This window comes from Sesamum indicum, linkage group LG8, assembly GCF_000512975.1.
Source record: "Sesamum indicum cultivar Zhongzhi No. 13 linkage group LG8, S_indicum_v1.0, whole genome shotgun sequence".
NCBI lineage: Eukaryota > Viridiplantae > Streptophyta > Magnoliopsida > Lamiales > Pedaliaceae > Sesamum > Sesamum indicum.
Window position 1 is genome coordinate 18,030,621 of NC_026152.1, and position 18,463 is coordinate 18,049,083.

Genomic DNA, 18,463 nt, shown 5'->3' on the forward strand with positions numbered 1-18,463 from the left:
AAACCTTTAGTTTCTGATTAACACATTAGCCAGTCTATAGCTTGCTTGTGATGTGTCAAGCTGGAAATTCAAGATGTCGCATATGAAGGGATGTCCATAAAAACTGATTTTGATAATTGGAACAGGTGTTGGTTGTGGACTGCTAATAAAGGTATGCTGCGTGCAAATACTTGTGCTTAAGTATGAAATTGTGCAGTATCTTTTTCTTCTTGGTTTACGATTTTACATTCATACTGGATAAAGTTTCATTTCCAAAGCCTGAGGAGCTCTTGTTCGCGGGTAGTTAATTTATCCTTGTCTTAATATACGTATGTGGTTCTTTACATTCTAGTGGATGAACTCGGATCATTTCTGTTTCACCAGTTACCTTTGCTTGCTTGATATGTTCATCCAGAGCAGAACTTCTTGTCAATGACCTCCTCCTATACAGGAAGCTCTAGAGGAGAATTGAGCAAGCATTCCATGTTAAAACTGTGGAAGCTTTTGATTGAAATTCTTCATGGGAAAATGATTTAAGTTTGGTAAGAATTTAACTGGTTTTTAAATGGTATATTGTTGCAAGTTGTCTACGTAAGCAATATACGATCTTTGTGCCAGTTGTTTGACCATATCTAAATGATTTTACCATCAGAGACATGGAATTAGAATGTATGACTATTTATTTTGTTTCTTGTGTTTGGGGTTTGAAGTTTGCTCTTGTATTGGGTAGCAGTGACTATATATAGGTTTTTCTTCTTTTGATTAATATAAAAATATAAAAGGTCTATAAATCTGGAGAGAAAATGCTTCTTATGGATGTAAAAACTCGTTATCATTACAGGCAGACAGCATGATTATGATATGATGTAAATGTAATTTATGTATCTGTCTCTCCACCAAACAACGTGCATTGCACATCACCATAAACAACATTCATCGGCCTTTTCCGCTTGCTTTCTGTCAAATTTAATAAAATAATCCCATGTTTCATAGGATTCTGTCATAGGCTTGGCATCAACGTTCAACTAGCATAACTAATCAATCACACCTCCTAGGTTAGGAATTAGGATTTCAATCCAATCCCTAGAATTATGCTCCAAAATGCCCATATAATTGGTACTATTTGGTTATGACACATTTGATATATGTACCATAAAAAAAATTACAATAATTAAATATTATTTAATAAAAAAGAATTTTAAAAGAGAAAAAAATTAATTAAGAATAAATAACTATTTAAAAAAATAAGTTTTACTATTCATAAATAGTGGGGAAAATGTGGAAGTTGGTGGCCGAAAAAAGAGAAACAGATAGATCAAAAACAAAAAAGACATTAAAAACGTATTCTTTCTTAATATACAGGGTAGATAATCTATGTCTAAACTATTCAGGCGGCCAATTTTTTTATTAATTTTTTTTTAGCGACATCACGATTTTGAATTGTGGTGCCATTTTTTATAAAAAAAAAAAAAGTAATAATAATTTAAAGCACCGTGATCTTAGACCGTGGTGCTATCCCAATTTTAAAAAAATATAGAAATGCGTCAATTGGGTCTTAATAATCAATTAGGTCAGATAATCAATTGTCTTAATAATAAATTTTAATATTTTTATTAATATTGTGTACAAAAAAATAACAAAAGTAATATTGCGTCTTTATCAATATTGTGTACAAAAAATTGACAGTAATCATATCGCGTAACTTAATTGAAGTAACAATACCGAGCAAAAAGTTATTATTATTACAATGTATTTTTATAGGAAAAAAGTAATTTTAATTTAGTATGAATTTAACAATTATATTAATATTGCATACAAAAACAACAAAAAGATCAAATTGTTAGATAACAAGAAACAAAAAAGTTCTCTTATAAATGCTTCATTTGGACAGATAATTTAAATTTGAACGAATAATTTGAAAAAAATAATTTTAAATAACTTGGTATTAAATTGATTTAAAATCCATCAAAATATTACTAAAAATAGCTCGAATGAATAATTAAAGGATTGCAAATGCTTTGAAACATGGGATTGTATATCTAAACAATTGTGGCGGCTTTATTATTATGAATTTTAAAATTTTCATTTTAAATAAATCAGTCCAAACACACTATTATAATACTTATTTTGCACGACGAATGATAGAAAGAAAGAGGCAGATATACATCCACACAAAAAACAGACAAATTTGAAGCTTTTAATTTTTTAAACATTATTATTTCAAGAATAAGACATGTTAAAACATTAGGATCCATCTACGAGACTACAACAAAACATCATCTCTACTCAATTAACAGCAGAGCAAACCCTACGGATTTCACCATCACTTCCCGTCTTAACTTCCACATTGCTCATCTTCACCATCGACTTCCCGAACTCCACGTTGAACCTCAGCCCCAGCAATCCGCTTACTCCCAAATACCGCTGCACGAAGCTCTTCGTCGTTGAATCATCCGTCCACAGTTTCTGATCAGATTCCAGGATCCCCCGCCCGTTCCTCAGGAAGCTCTTCGTTGAATCATCCGTCCACAGTTTCTGATCAGATTCCAGGATCCCCCGCCCGTTCCTCAGATTGGAAAAGAACGAGCTGTCGAACCGGTTCTCGCTTCCGTTGTCCAGCCCCACTCGCCGGGAACCGTCGCCGTCCGCCGGACAGAGCGACTGAAGTGTGGCAAGGAAGGCTGCGTTTATGGAAGGGTCCGCGTCGCCGGTTGAAGTGAAGTTGTACAACCTGTACCGGAAGAACTGGCAAGCGGTGGTTCCGATGGTATGTCCACCTGCAGGGTTTTGAAAGGGTTGTATATATATCAGCATTTATATATATTAGGAATTCTGCAGGACCGATTGAGAAATTAACATTGAATTTTCTATTTCAAATCATATTTTATTTATTATTTTATTTAATATATACACGTGACATGCCCAATCTCTCCATAAATGAGCAAAATTCTAGTTCGGACCAGATTCGGTCGAACCTACACTAATTAAATGTCAATTGTAATATACTTGTCGTGTAATTAGTATACAATTCAAGAAAAGTGACCGAGTAAGTGGGATACATTTATTCTGTGATTTATTGGTTCGATCAAATTTGATCCAGACAAGATTTTTTTATGAAATAATTACTGTACACGTACATAATATATATATATATATATATGGTCTGTCACCATGAATATATATATCTATATATATATATATATAGTTTTTATGTGTAGGTGAAGAAAAAGAAAATTTAAGGTTGATATGAATAATTACGTACCAACAAGGGTGACAAGATCCTGAGTGTTGAGGCCTTTATCTTGAAACTTCTGCTTTTGCACGTCGATGGAGTCAGTAAAACCTGGCAAATTGGAAGTCTCACTCGCCAATGAAACCCGCCCGTCTCTCCGCCCCGTTGGCACCGCCCACCCCGGTCCACCAGCCTGCATGACCAATTCATAATCACTAAGAATTCTTGCTTGAAGGGACATGTACGTATAACTAAATTTTGAGCACGTAAATATGTGAAGATTTGAACTCACCAATATGACAGCATCGCGGGCAGCGAGAGCGAGAATGTCCGCGCAGGAGACAACGCCAGGGCACGCCGTCTCCAGCTGCTGCTTGGCGTCGTCTATAACTTCATATCCTCTGAGCAAAAGGTTGGGACCGGCTGTTTTCTCAGTGTTGGGACCGTCGATGAGGATGGAGCCATCACAACCCTGAACGAAGCAATCGTGGAAGTGCATTCTAAGCAACCCTGGCGCAACCGCCCGGTTGGAGCTAAAATGCGACCTAACGGTGGATTGAACTATGGACTCGACACGAGGGCACGACCTCGAGTAGAACCCCACCCTCGTGCCCTGCCCTACCGACAGCGCAAAGAAACTAGCTAGCGTGAGCAACAACGTAAGTAGAACCGAACTGAAGTAGTGATTATTCTCCATGTATGTAATAATTACCAACAATGTTGTATATATAATTAAATCACCGATGAAATTTTAAGTCTTGTATGATTGATGGTGGTGGTAGGGGTATTTATAAGTGGTGGAAAGTGGAAAGTGAAGTGGGGGCCAAATTGTGTGCCTGGAGAAGAAGTAAGCAAAGCCGGCTTCTAGGTTGGGTTTTTGGGCTAAAATTCAAAAGTTGAATGCATGATGGATGATGAGTTGGGAAGCAATTTCAATTGCAAATTGAAGGTGTGCTATTGCAGATGCTTTTTGCACTTTTATCTTGTGCTCAATTCCAATTAATTTGTTGATATGTATGCATACAACATACCTCTCTCTCTCTTCAAATGTTGACAGCTTGCAATTTTGTTTGGATAAAGAAGAAGGGAAGGAAACGATGAGGTAACACACCTTGAAACTTTTTGACTTTTACAAAAAAATTCAGCTGATATGGAGATATCATTTTCAAGAATAATTCATATTTCTGATTTAATTAATTAATTAAATCTTACACATCATCATGCATCATACTCCCATTATATGGCACACCAACTGCATGCACAATTGCGCCAACCCTTCGGCTATTTAATTCTTCTTATCTCTATTTTTAACATTATAATAAATTATATAACACATTCAATTAATATGAACAAACATATATATATATATATATGAAGAGTACGTGCATGGATGGATCTCCTTGTCCAAAATATTACATTATGATGTTTGGAGGGAATTAATTGCGTGTCCTAGATATGAAAATGTATTTAATTAATCATAGTTTATGTAGTAAGCCCATAGTGGAGATATATGGATGTGTATATTGCTCTAGCCATCTTGTTATCAATTACTACGTTGATTTAGAGTAGTCATAAATAATTAACATTTAATAATATGGGAGACAATTAGTAGTTGATTGGGATCATGATTTCAACCAAACATGCATCTTTTCTGGGTCAACATATTCTTTATTCCATTACTACTGTGTGTCTGATTCTTTCCATCACCATCAAAATATTTGTCTTCATAAAAATTGCATTTGGATCAAACGATTTTCGCAAATAATTTAAGAACAGAATTTCCGATATCAAAAAAATTTTAAAATTCATCAAAATTCGATAAAATATAATTTAAAAACTAAAAATTTTACAAATTTTTTATTTTTTTAAATTCATCGATCCAAATATAATATAAAATTTTTCAGATAATCAAAATTGGAATCCACTTTAAATTTTTTAACCAAAAAAAAAGCATAAAGCACTCAAGTCCTTGTGCTGTGTTGTTTCCTAGAAACTAATCAAGTTGTGGACTTGTCCACGTTTAGGCATCATCGGATGCATGCATATCAAAACATGCATTCCCCCACTCTATTTTTTTACACTTCATTTTATTCCTTTTACACATCATTTATTACTTTTTCTTTGTTTAGATTTCCAATTACAATATTTGTTCCTATATTTTCATATTATTATTATTAATTGTTTGTAGTGACGATTTAAAGTATAATTATTATTGTTGATAATTATATTGTGACATGGCTAAATTATTATTATTTAATATTTATAATAGATTTGTGGGGTAAAATGAGAAATCTCAAAATTATAATCATAATAGAAATGGATAATTCAATTGATTAGGGTTTGAGATTTGACTACAAACCTGAGGTACGTACGAGTACGACTAAATTAATCGACACGGAGTGACATCTGGCCGGGGTATGATCTTCCGCTGCCTTACGTCGCACTCGGAATAGTTGGTAGAAGCGCGTTTTGGGATACGCGTCTCTCCGTGAAAAAGTTGGCGCACTGATTAAGTCAACGTTGACCCTCACATTTGCATGGGATAATGAACACTTCGAAGTTGATATTTGCGTATCGACTAATACTGATGTTTTATGAATAGATTTGAATTTATATATGTGAATATAATTGAATATGGGCATATTTATTTTATTTTATATGCGTGTTTATCTTATTTTATATAAATTATTATTATTTATTTCAATCAAATTAATTTATTGGTTAAAATTAATGTAATTTATTTTTTTATGACGTAGTGTCCGAATCATTATATTATTTAAAAAATAAATAATAAAAATATCCAATAAATAATACGAGAAGCGCAACAAATCAAATTGTATTTGAGTTTGATTAGATTGAGAATCGAATTAAATTCAGTTACATTTTTTTTTTTCAAATTTGATAACGATTTCAAATAAAATTAAGTAATAATATTTTCAACTCCACACAGATTAGTTTACAACTTTACCTTAAATACTATTTTCTTTTTCTTGAGATTGAAGTAGCAATTCTATGATTACATCAGTATTTCAATAAATTGAGTTATTAGGTAAGACATCGGTCAATCAATACATCAATATAACTAAGAATTATGAAATAATAAATAATAATAAATTCATATAAAGTGGGATAAATACCTATATTTTTAATGGAACTCGAATTAGTGCATAAGACACTAACTTTAACCATTAGACTAAGACATCGTTGCTTATGAAGACAATAAACTCACATAAAGTGAGACATATACACATATGTTTGGTGAAACTTGAACCTATAAACCTTAATTAAATCATAAAATTCTCAACTTTAACCGGTAAACTAAGACATCGTAATTATTAAATAGTATATGTTTGGCAATAATTAAGTGATGGGGTGAGTCCCATGTTAATTTATATGGCAGAGTAAGGTACATAAATATATATATATATATATAGTGCTTAGTCCCCAAACCTATTTGTTTAAGCAAACCAAACAAAACCAAGACAAATTCAAAAAGCACAACTTCTTCTTCACCTACTGTTGCAGAAAGTTCCTCCACAGCCTCCACCAAACTCACTTTTTTTCTTTCTTTTTTTTTGTTTTTTTTTTTATGATACAATTCATTTACATCATTCACTAGATTTAAATATTGGAAGCTAATTAAATACATTAATAATTCTCAAATTAAATACTACAACTCAGTTTTGTCACCTCATATTGTATAGTTCGTTCATTTGATGTTCAGTCCAGTTCAACTTAATTTTGAATTTTCGTTATAATCTTTTATATTATAATGTATTTTTTTTACTCATTAATGAAATTTATATGAAAATATTTCGAGATATATATATATATATATTTATATTCATAAGTGAATAAACTATAAAATAGAACTGCCTGTTTTTATACAAACAAATAATTATGCAAGTCGCTTGTAAATTGATGTGAATACGGAAATAGCAAGATATTATGATACAAGCACAACAAAGCCTCTAGACCTATCGGAGTGAATTTTTTTATTTCAAATTTTACTTTATGTTTATTCTAATTATCATATACAAACTATGTATGTAAATACTATGTTATTTATTTAAAAATTATATGTGATATATAGATATTAAATATAATAGAAGATTTAAAGAGTACAAATCCAGTTCAAACTCAAACCTACAGTTATGCTCGCTTTATAGGGCTTAATGCAATTTACTCACTTGTCATATTGCAAATAAGTAAATGACCCTCTTATGAAAAAATAATAGCAATTTATCTCTATTTATTTTTAAAATAAAAAAGTTTACCTTATGTATTTTTATAATATCATAAGAGGGTTGTTTGCAATTTTCACTAGCTTTATATGATAAATCATTATATCAAAGTAATGAAATGTTATTTGTATTGATGAGAGCGGAAGCCGTAGGAATGAAATGATAATTATAAAAATATTAAATGAAGAATTGAACCAATAATCAAGACTGTTTGGTCTCATTCATATTTTAGAAGAGGTGATATCAAATATATATATATTAAATATAACATCAATGCATTACTATATTTTAGAATTATTTTACTAATTAAACACAATTAGCTGATTACTATTATTAAGCACTACAGATGGTTATGGGCTTAAAGGGCCCTTTTCAAAAATTGTCCCCCAGATAAAAGTCCATCAACTCACATCTTTCTGCTTCTTTAAACAAAAGATCAAACAATGGATCCATAATAAAAGCAAATAACTCCAAACATGGCATTTTAATATATATCTCCATGCTTACAAGATAATTATGATACTGTATAAGTTTTAATAAACTCTTGTAATTTCACCACATAATTCACAAACTCACCAGTAATAGTAACAATGTTATTTTATCTAAATACCTCAAGAACATATAATTTGAACAAATCAAATATCATAAATACAAATTCAACATCATCTTCATGTGCTTCCAACTTTTGAATCACAACCACTCATATTCATATCATGGCGATCTCTTCAATCCGATGCCTCTTATTTATCACCAAAAAAAAAACTACTTGAGTTCCGGAGTAGATCATGCCGAATGTCACTGGGCATGATGTTTACGTAATTTTGGCAACAGGCCCAGTCAAGAAGAGTCATTGATTTTTATGACAACAATTCACATAACACAAACCATGTAGACAACAGGGAGAAAATAACTAAAAGGGATAGCAGAAAAGAAGCCGTTCAAACAATGCAGCCATACTACTTCCTTGGATACTCAGCTCAAAACTCACAACTCAGCTTGTTCCAAAGTTTCTTGTTTTACTTCCACAAGGTTGAACTCACAGCTGTCCTTGAATCCCAAGGGAATATCTACAAATCCCCCTTAACAGTTACTATATCACTCTTCTTGCCATGTTCTGCTCAATCTCATTCACCCCATTGCGCTATGAGATCCTCCAATTTCTTCACTTTCCTTCTTGTTATGGCCCTTCTGGTCCCACACGAACGCACCGCCGCGGAGGATGACTCAAGTGGCTTCCGTGGATACGAGAGAGATGCTCTTTTGGCTCTCAAGGAGGGCTTCAATAGCTCGTTCCTTAATCGGAATTGGACCGGCATCATGTGTTACATGAATGAAGCACCTTATTGGCATGGCATCCAATGCGTCAACGGCAGAGTTACTGGCATAATCTTGGAGAGCATGGGGATCAGTGGAGAAATCAAGACAGATGCATTAGCCAATCTTACTGAATTATCACTTCTCAGCTTCAAGAACAATTCAGTATCTGGGAATCTGATGGACTTTGCTAATAATCCCAAGTTGAGAAAGATCGACTTATCTGACAACAAATTTCAGGACCAGATCCCATCATCTCTTCTCTATCTTCATTCCCTTGAATCACTCCTGCTTCAGGAGAACAATTTAACAGGTCCAATTCCAGGATTCAACCAATCCAGTTTAAAAACATTTAATGTGTCTCAAAACAATCTATCAGGGCCAATACCAGAAACCAAAACCCTTCAATCTTTTGGCCTTTCTTCTTATCTTGGTAACGAAAAGCTATGTGGTCCTCCAACTCGATCATTGTGCAATACCACAATTGCTTTATCTCAATCCAAAAGTGAAAACTTGGGCATCAAAAGCGACGGTCCACCCTTCGGAACCATTCTAGTGGTGGTTAATGTGATTGTGCTGGTAGTACTTATGTTCCTCTTCATCATATACTACAAGAAATACAAGAAGCTCAAAGCAGAGATGAAGGCCAAAAACCTCTTGCCTAAAGATGAAGAGCACGACAGCACAATCGTGGACCGAGCCATGGAAAAGAGAAACCGCGAAATCGAAATGGGAAAGCTCATTTTCGTGGAGAACAACGGACCAAGATTCGAGCTAGACGATCTGTTGAAAGCATCGGCTGAAGGATTAGGCCACGGAAACTTTGGGAATTGCTACAAGGCCATGCTGGACGTTGGGCCAGTTGTGGTTGTGAAACGCCTAAAGGACTTGAAGCCTTTGAGCAGTGAAGAATTTACGAGACAAATCAGAGCGATTGCTGATCAGAAGCACCCAAATTTAATGCCTCTTCTTGGCTATTTCTACTCCAAGGATGAGAAGCTCTTCCTGTACAGATTTGCAGCCCATGGAAATATCTACAATCGACTGCACGGTAATCTTGTTTTGATTCCCATGTACTTTCACAAATTTTTTCTCGATACCCGAATCAGCCAAAAATGCTCACGGTTTGCCCTAAACTTCAGGAGGAAGAGGAACACGGAACAGAGTCCCCTTCCGGTGGAGCTCGCGGCTCGCCGTCGCTCGCGGCGTGGCAAGAGCCCTGGAGCACCTACACCTCAGCACCCGATCACAAACCACCGCTCCCCACGGCAACCTCAAATCCTCCAATGTTCTCCTAGACGAGAACGACGAAGTCCTTGTCACCGACTACGGCCTATCCTCCCTCATCGCTCTCCCCATCGCCGCCCAGCGCATGGTCTCCTTCAAAACCCCCGAGTACCAATCCCACAAAAGAATCTCGAAAAAATCCGACGTCTGGAGCTACGGCAGCCTGCTTCTCGAGCTTTTGACGGGGAGAATTCCGGCGCATTCCGCACCGCCTGGAACCAACGGCGTGGACCTCAGTGGATGGGTCCACCGCGCGGTGAGAGAGGAGTGGACGGCGGAGATATTTGATCCTGAAATCGCGGTGCAGAGGGGGGCGAACCAGGGGATGCTGAGGCTGATGAAGATCGCGATGAGATGCTGCGAGAAGTCACCGGAGAAGCGGCCGGAGATTAGCCAGGTGGTGGCGGAGGTGGAGGAGGTGAAGGTTGCGGTTGATTCAGAGGACGAGGAGTTCTCGTATTCGTCGTTGGATCCATCAGTGACGGATGAATCGTTATCTGCGACGGCGTCAGCGGCAATTGCAGATGATCGGAGATGATTTTTGAAGGTCTAATATATGGCGGGAGCATAATTCCATTTTGGTCCCTCGTCTTTGCCACTAATTTAATTTCAGTCCTTTTAGTTTAACTCTCATTAAATTTAATTTCTCATGCTTTTATTTGTATTAAAAAAATAATTATAGTCCTTTAAATTTTGTTTACTACTAAATCCTCATTTACGTTGTTGTATGAAATAAATGGGAATTAGGATAAATTGAGATTAAATCTAGATTATAATTAAGTACTAATTAAAAACTCAACATTTATTAATTATATTGTCTTGAAAATATATCTGTACTAATACATGCCAAAAATCTCGACACAGCGCCCCACCTCGAATTGAACACCCACATAAAATAAAATTCAATTTTCTCGGAATCAGGGTATATTAAAAGTTTAGCAAAAACGACTCAAAGAATGGTGTTATTATTATTATTCTTTTTCTGTAAATCTTACAATATACATAAAATAAAATTACGTATTTATACGTAAATACGTACGTACATATAATTGATAAATTATTTTGTATTTCAAAATATTAATATGAATAATGGGGTATTATTCGTGCACCGTACGGAGTAGCCAATGGATAAAAAAAAAAAAGAGTGTACTTGCGTAACATGTGTTGAAATCCAATGGACTGAAGACTGAAGTAGTGGTGCATAAGTCCAAATCCAGATGAATAATTAATGGGTCCCCCCCACACCCATGGTTTTGGGAATTTATTTCAACCTGGATTTCTCCAAACCACTGGCTCTAAATTATTGTCTAATTCTACCTCTCACTCACTAAATAAATGGAAATAACCCCACTTTTATGGATCTTTGTGTCTCCCATAATATTGTGAATTTAAATTAAAATTTTAATCCAACTATACGTATGTTTTGATTTGTATATATATTTAAAATAATTAAAATTTTGTTTCTTACAAGTACTAATATTTTTTTTATGAATTATATTAGAAATTTTTTTCTGATAGATTTGCGGGTTTCCCTCCTATTTTTCCATTATCGAAAAAAAAACAATGGATAAGATTGAAGTAAATCTTAGATCCTGATTTTTACTAATATTTTTTTAGGTATTAATTATTTATATTCTTAGATCTTAGATACTCTCACATGACACGACCTTTTAATATTATTATTTAATATATGTTCTTATATGCGGAAAAAGTGAAATCAGATACTTGGAATTGCTATTCATTACAATAGAAAAGTTGAGAGAAAACCGACCACTAATATGCATTGTTTCTCTTAGGAAGAGTTTTCCTAATTTTTAAATGATCGACGCATTTAATTAAATTAAATCGATCACATAATAAATAAAATATATTTATTAAATAATTAATTATTTTTTTTAAACTGTATACTAAATACCCAATAAATATAATATATTTACTTTATAATTAATTGAGACATAACAAAAACAGAGGATGGAACTAGAATTTGGGATACCACTAGTACTAGTTACCTAGAAAACTGAAGCAGGAATAAAGAAAAATGAGAAGGTGAGTAGTGAGGGTGATGAGAAATGGGAATCTATGTGGGAATGAGGCGACCGACCACAGCACAAAGAAAAAACAAGAGACACTGGAGGGATGGGACGTTGGAATGGAAGTGAAAACCATCAAACCCAACAGCACCTGCAATTCCAGGCCTCTATAAATACCAATTATTCACTCACTCATTCATTCATAACAACAACGTCTTCATATACATACATACATACATACATACACACTAGTGTTTCAAATTCAGACAACAGAAGCAAGTAAAGATGGGCAGAAGAAATGTAGGTGAATCCCCTCTGGAGAGGTCTACTTTGGTTTCTCTCGACCAAAAGCTCGCCCTCGCCAAACGTTGTTCTCATGGTATCTCTGTCTATCTATCTGCCACTTGTTTTTGCTTCATATCACTCCCGCAGTGCTTAAAATTGGGTGGTTTTGATTGCAGAGGGTGTTGTGGCAGGAGCCAAGGCAGCAGTTGTTGCCACTATTGCTACTGCAATCCCAACTGTATGTTTATTTTTTGGGTCTGAATTCTTATGGGGTTTTTGTTGTTGAAGTATTTAATTTAAAAAATAAAGATAAAATATTGCAGTTGGCAAGTGTAAGAATGGTGCCATGGGCAAAAGCGAACCTGAATCCGACAGCACAGGCTTTGATCATATCGACGGTGGCGGGAATGGCGTATTTCATAGTGGCTGATAAGACTGTCCTCGCAACCGCACGTCGCAACTCCTTCAACTCCCCAGATTTTTAGTAGTTTCAGATATTTGTTAGTTATCATATCATCTTCTTCTTTTTGAAAGAAGCGATTACTATATATGTAACCTTTTAATCCTCATCAACCATTCTGCATGCAAAATAATAATTATAAATTTACTCTATTTCTTTTTTTCGATAAATGTAAATTTCAGTACAATACAAGCAAAGACATACATACGTACATGATTGGTGTACGTAGATGCAACTATTTCAATTCAACTTTATAATTTGAAATATTAATAATATTCATAAAAATTGCTTTATTAATTTTAATAATAATATATAATTAAATGTTTCGTCAAAACTCATTCATGTATTCTATATATTGTATAGTTTAATTTTCGCTGAATCAATAGTATAAATCAGTAGTGGTTACATTTGCATAAAATGGAAATTATTTGACGAATTAATTTAAATACAAAATTAATATTAACTACACCAGATGCTGAAGAATGATGTATTTTTATTACAAGTTTGTCTGCAAAACTAAGTGAAGAACATTAAACTATCAAAGAAGTTGCTAATTATGCGGAACAAATTCAATTTAATTCAGCCGAGACCAGGTTTACAAATCCATCATTTGTGAGTTGGCAATTTTGTTCCAGATACAATACCCGATTGAATCGATAGCCCATGGGTCAGGGCCCGATCCAATTCTCATTTATCGCCCGACAACAAATGGGTCAAATCCAAGTAGCCCGCATAATTAAATGATCCTTCAGAAATTCCCAAGGTGCTAGCCGGAAAAAGGAAGCCAAGCCAGGTCAAAGATGCGCACTGCTTCAGTTTCCGGATTCTCAACTATCATCTTCACCAACACCCCTATCAAAGCTATTACCAGAAGGTTATCATTCTCTGTGTGTGTGTGTGTGCGCGCGCGCGCGGATGTATATCCCCAGTTTCATCTCAGTCATGTGTTCTGTATGATTTATTGACACAATGAGAGGAGTTTGGCTTGATTGCCATAGCATAATCGCGGTTTAGAACTGGAGCTTTGGAGTTGGAATGCATATATAAGGGGACTTCCTGTTTGATTCGTTTCTCTTTTAGTTCCCTTAATTATCATCTTGTGTCCTTTCATCTCCAAGTACTCTGGATTTACATGTTAGTAAATCCGATTATTAGTTTATATTCCTGGCTAAAAGGAATTTGTGGTTGTTAAACGAACAGAGTGTAGGCCATGTGCCATTAGGCATGTTCTTGGTGCTCTCAAGTTAGAGCTGGTTATGCCTGTTTTATATGAATTCCTTTGAGTGGCTTATTCCTATTTTTGTTATGCTAACTGCATGATTTATTCCTTTGGTTATTTGTTAATATAAAATCAAGGGTCTTCGGTTAGACTGTTAATGTGATTAGAATGTAGTGATGGATCTTGGTATCTCATGCAGGGAGTGTCTGCTTCGTTTTGAATGGCTAATAAGAAGGATTTCAACTTCAGCTTGGTCAGCTGAAGCCACATTGCTTATGCGTTTCATGAGTCGTTTTGGGTATGGAAGCCAGAGAAAGCATCATTTGGAGCAATTTCTTCCGCAGTTGTCATATGGCTGTAGTTTGGTGAATGCGATGTCTGTTAAAAGTTCATGTATTTTTGCACCTCGGAATATTTCTACACCAAGGGGATATGCTAGAGACACAACTAATGCATCTATTGAGCTGAAGACAGATGAAGATGTTATCAGATTCGACATTGGTGATCAGAGTGGTGAAGGAGGGTCTTTAAAGAAAGCAAAGAAAACTGTGAAAAAGGACAACATTTCAAGAAAGGCAAAGCTAAATGAACTTAGGTTTTATCGGTTGAAAGCAAAGAAGAAAATGAATTCCCCAAATCCTGAAGTTAGAATAAGATACAAGCTTGAAAAGGTTAGCAGACAGCGCTTCACGAAAGTCACCTTCACCTTCTTTGTGCTGCCGGTTTTCTCTAATGCTTAATGTTGATACTTGTTAGCGTTTTCCATTTTTTCATGATTTGTAATTTGTATTTCTCTCAGGCCAAAAGAAAAGAAGCATGGTTGATTGAGAAACTGAGGAAATATGAGGTGCCTAAAGCGCCACCTGAAACCTATGATCCTGAAATATTGACTGAAGAGGAAAGGTTTTATCTAAAGCGTACTGGTGAGAAAAAGAAACATTATGTTCCAGTTGGAAGACGGGGAGTATTTGGGGGTGTTGTTCTTAATATGCATCTTCATTGGAAGAAACACGAGACTGTAAAAGTCATTTGCAAACCTTGCAAACCTGGGCAAGTGAATCAATATGCTGAGGAACTTGCTAGGCTGAGCAAAGGCATTATTATCGACATAAAGCCAAATAATACAATAATATTCTACCGGGGGAAGAATTATGTTCAACCAGATGTTATGTTACCTCTTGATACTCTATCCAAAGCAAAGGTATGAACTGGTCTTGATTGATAATGCGTCTCCCAATTTATGTGTACGGTATTCTAATTAGGATGTTCAGCTCAGATCTTGCGTATCTGGCCACAACTTTTATGATATAAATATATAAGATGAGTCGTAATATTAGTTTTAATCTAAGTTGAACATGACCCTGAATCCTCAGATCCTGAAAAAATTCTCATTGGTATGTTTCAAAAGAGCAAGAATAGTTGTAACAAAAACCATATTGAAATGACAAATCTGATGATAATTTAATGGTCCATGTGTTTATTTAAGACATTTTGTGATTGAATTTTCCTTTATATGATTCAGACATTTGTTCTAATTGCAGGCTCTGGAAAAATATCGATATGAGCAGTCCTTAGAGCATACTAGTATGTTTATTGAGAAGTTGGAGAATGAACTGGAAGAATATCATGAATATATCGTTCGGTATAAAAAAAGAGAAAATCTGACATAGAGGAGTCAAAAGGGATACTGCTGCTTATCTTCTGCATTGTGCATTTTTTGTAAGTATGTGAGCATTTGACTGATGTTATCTGTAAGTTGATTGATATTTATGCTTTACAATTATGTTTTTCTTCTTTCATACTACTTCAGGTTTGCAGTTGTTAGATTATCGTTCGCCTTATTTTGAAACAGAGCAATTTTCAGTTTTTAGTTTTTGAAACAATAATTAAAGTGAAAACATGTTTCTTTATATGTATTTCCATTGAAAATATATTGATTTGACACTACAGTTCAATCTAAAATATAATCTCATTAACTAATCCAAACACATTCTCATTTCATATGAGAACCTATACAAAATTGAAAAAGCATCTTTTTCACTGAAAATGAAAACACAAGCAAACCGGGTTTCTCTTCTACAATTGTACATGCATGGCTCATCCCTCTGTTTTTTGGAAGTTAAACATATTAAATTGGAGAGTCAGAACGATGCTCTTTACTATAATTATGTTGGAGGAACAGGAAAACTGAGACAATAGAGTAAAATAAGAGCAAAAATGTCATCCTTGTACTTTTAATTGCTACTGTTTACTGTGATACATATCTCACTTCACATCTTAAATTCAGCAATTTCTTTGTCTTGTATTAAAGTGGACCTGAGTTCCAGTACTGTCACACTTTGCGGTTAATATGATACAAATAATGCCTTTCAAAGTCATCAATGTTGATCTCCCTAATGCTTGGTCTGTTTGCCCAGCATCTCCACATTTCCAGATTTGGAAAAGTGTATAAATATTGATCACAGGACATAAATGAAGAGTCCCTATAGTGCGAAATAGTTGTCTGGAGTGGTTTGCTTAAAGTTTTGGTGAGGACTTACTGGCAAAGTAAAATGGACAATAAAGACTATGAAGCTTCCTGTTGTAGGATGCTGCAATAAGGAGAAACACGGTTTACTTCAGTCACCAAAAGCGGCTCAATGCAATCTATGTTCGTGTTTCACCAAATCAAGTGGCTCATCAACTAATCTTGTTTATAGCAGCAAGCATCTCTTGTTTTCTAGCACACAGGTTCTGATCTAGTTATTACTTTTTCAACAGGATTCAGTGCCATGGAGTATGAAAGAGCGTCTTCTCTGTTTTGCGACCCACCATCAGCTCCAAAGTCTTGAGGCTTCTGATACTGGTACGCCGGCAAATAAAATTGGAATACATAATAATATTTTCTTTCATGCTTGAGAATTTTATACTCTGTTGGGCCATTGGATGATATCAGTTTGGATTTCATCATGTCTTTTTGTGACACCCCTTCCATAATCACATTCAATTTTCATAAAATTCATCCCTATTAGGTAACTCATCTTTCATCAATATTTATAAAAATCTCAAATGAATAAAATGCTAAAACAAATTTTTGGTATGACATTATTGTATCTATGAAGCTAGAGCTCCCGACTTAAGATGACGGTGCTGATCCACCTATACAGCTGACAATTGCCTTATGATCAATCTCTTGAAGAAAAAACATTGCAAATTTTATGAGTTGCCAACTCAGTAAGTAATAGCTCATTAGCCTGCCTATATATACACATATAGGCATGTATAAACCCAATTTCATTCCACGACCACAATCAACCAATAGTCTTTTTATAGTCACGAAGTTGCAATTTCAATAACACCAATCAATGGATACTACTTGTCACACTATTTCATGAAATCACGAAGTAATAATGCCAATAGTCAAGCGAAATCAATATCAGAATCAAACACTATCCACAACATGATTTATACATCATTAAAGTTTAATTCTCCTAATTATTAATTATCTCCTTTGGGCTCCGCTTAGCCTAACTGAATCATATTAAATGGTTTTGCCAGCTCTGATTATCTGAATCAATATCATACAATCAACAACACAATGTACCCATCGTATGTGATATTTCACACTCGCCAAGTGTGTAGCAATCCCAACACAGGACATCACTCCGAACATGGCACCCTCATACCACCCCGATTTGTAGCTAACAACATAGGATATTTTCTGCTACACTGAATACCCCGGTACCCTATATATTCATTTTTCTCATATCATATACCGCATCATCATGACAGCACATAGCTCGTCATCAATCACATCACATCATCGTAAACCATTGAATATGCCTTAGATTAGGTAAGCCATTTGTTCATATCAATAATCCATTCATGTTTTAACAACTCCATAATTCAACTCCATTCGACACAAATCTCAGTGTATCATTTGCACAATGACTACTTCATAATTTAACTCCAGTTAAGCATCAAATAGAAATATGTCAAAATCATTTACAACAACTCAATCATTCAATTTCATTCAACAACGCAATCAATCAATTAGAAGCATGTCACAATCATCTCCATAATTCAACTTTATTCACCATATATATCACACAACTATATATAAAACATATAACAACTATTTCACGAGACAACCATATAATTCAGTTAAGCACATGACAATTTCTGATCAAGTTCACAGATAAATAAGTAGATACATATATATATATATATATCAATTAATCATACTATCTCACTTTCCCCAACTATTTAAATAGTAGAGTGATGTGCACAATCCTGAACATTGTTCTCGTGTCCTATATATATATATATATATAACAATTATGTACTTCTATATCTATATATTATATTAAGGCTCTACTATTATTCAACTTTTTACTCATCTCCAAGAACTTATTATATCAAATAAATTTCTAC

The 18,463-nt window shown here is 34.6% G+C and overlaps 4 protein-coding genes across 7 annotated transcripts; 3 read left to right on the top strand and 1 right to left on the bottom strand.

Annotated features, from left to right (window-relative positions):
* LOC105169211 (cationic peroxidase 2-like) lies at positions 2,142-3,974 on the bottom strand. 2 transcript variants are annotated; one of them, XM_011089556.2, is made up of 4 exons: positions 3,504-3,974; positions 3,242-3,404; positions 2,546-2,756; positions 2,142-2,476 (listed from the first exon to the last, which is right to left on the bottom strand). In XM_011089556.2, the coding sequence occupies exons 1-4, from the start codon at positions 3,906-3,908 to the stop codon at positions 2,266-2,268; spliced, it is 990 nt and encodes a 329-aa protein (XP_011087858.1). In that variant the 5' UTR covers positions 3,909-3,974; the 3' UTR covers positions 2,142-2,265. The 2 variants fall into 2 exon arrangements, with proteins under 2 accessions (XP_011087858.1, XP_011087857.1); XM_011089555.2 differs by having other exon boundaries at positions 2,142-2,756.
* On the top strand, positions 8,014-10,763 carry LOC105169212 (probable inactive receptor kinase At2g26730). Its single transcript, XM_011089557.2, has 2 exons — positions 8,014-9,820; positions 9,912-10,763. The coding sequence occupies exons 1-2, from the start codon at positions 8,401-8,403 to the stop codon at positions 10,592-10,594; spliced, it is 2,103 nt and encodes a 700-aa protein (XP_011087859.1). The 5' UTR covers positions 8,014-8,400; the 3' UTR covers positions 10,595-10,763.
* Positions 12,274-12,984, top strand: LOC105169213 (early nodulin-93). Its single transcript, XM_011089558.2, has 3 exons — positions 12,274-12,465; positions 12,548-12,609; positions 12,695-12,984. The coding sequence occupies exons 1-3, from the start codon at positions 12,372-12,374 to the stop codon at positions 12,854-12,856; spliced, it is 318 nt and encodes a 105-aa protein (XP_011087860.1). The 5' UTR covers positions 12,274-12,371; the 3' UTR covers positions 12,857-12,984.
* Positions 13,114-16,701, top strand: LOC105169214 (uncharacterized CRM domain-containing protein At3g25440, chloroplastic). 3 transcript variants are annotated; one of them, XM_020696194.1, is made up of 5 exons: positions 13,114-13,705; positions 14,250-14,721; positions 14,850-15,251; positions 15,592-15,769; positions 16,625-16,701. In XM_020696194.1, exons 1-4 carry the CDS (start codon positions 13,632-13,634, stop codon positions 15,718-15,720), a joined length of 1,077 nt encoding a protein of 358 aa, XP_020551853.1. In that variant the 5' UTR covers positions 13,114-13,631; the 3' UTR covers positions 15,721-15,769; positions 16,625-16,701. The 3 variants fall into 3 exon arrangements, with proteins under 3 accessions (XP_020551853.1, XP_020551852.1, XP_020551854.1); XM_020696193.1 differs by lacking the exon at positions 16,625-16,701 and adding an exon at positions 16,468-16,602; XM_020696195.1 differs by lacking the exons at positions 13,114-13,705; positions 16,625-16,701 and adding exons at positions 13,839-13,965; positions 16,468-16,602.

Bases quoted from the DNA above. Each gene is read 5' to 3' on its own strand.
- LOC105169213 (XM_011089558.2), top strand. From the start codon at position 12,372: ATGGGCAGAAGAAATGTAGGTGAATCCCCTCTGGAGAGGTCTACTTTG. The intron at 12,466-12,547 runs GTATCTCTGTCT...TTTTGATTGCAG, and splicing joins CGCCAAACGTTGTTCTCATG to AGGGTGTTGTGGCAGGAGCC. The intron at 12,610-12,694 runs GTATGTTTATTT...AAAATATTGCAG, and splicing joins TTGCTACTGCAATCCCAACT to TTGGCAAGTGTAAGAATGGT.
- LOC105169212 (XM_011089557.2), top strand. From the start codon at position 8,401: ATGCAGCCATACTACTTCCTTGGATACTCAGCTCAAAACTCACAACTC. The intron at 9,821-9,911 runs GTAATCTTGTTT...CCTAAACTTCAG, and splicing joins TATCTACAATCGACTGCACG to GAGGAAGAGGAACACGGAAC.
- LOC105169211 (XM_011089555.2), bottom strand. From the start codon at position 3,908: ATGGAGAATAATCACTACTTCAGTTCGGTTCTACTTACGTTGTTGCTC. The intron at 3,405-3,503 runs GTGAGTTCAAAT...TTGGTCATGCAG, and splicing joins CCCGCGATGCTGTCATATTG to GCTGGTGGACCGGGGTGGGC. The intron at 2,757-3,241 runs GTACGTAATTAT...AAAACCCTGCAG, and splicing joins GGATCTTGTCACCCTTGTTG to GTGGACATACCATCGGAACC.
- LOC105169214 (XM_020696194.1), top strand. From the start codon at position 13,632: ATGCGCACTGCTTCAGTTTCCGGATTCTCAACTATCATCTTCACCAAC. The intron at 14,722-14,849 runs GTTAGCAGACAG...TATTTCTCTCAG, and splicing joins TAAGATACAAGCTTGAAAAG to GCCAAAAGAAAAGAAGCATG. The intron at 15,252-15,591 runs GTATGAACTGGT...TTCTAATTGCAG, and splicing joins ATACTCTATCCAAAGCAAAG to GCTCTGGAAAAATATCGATA.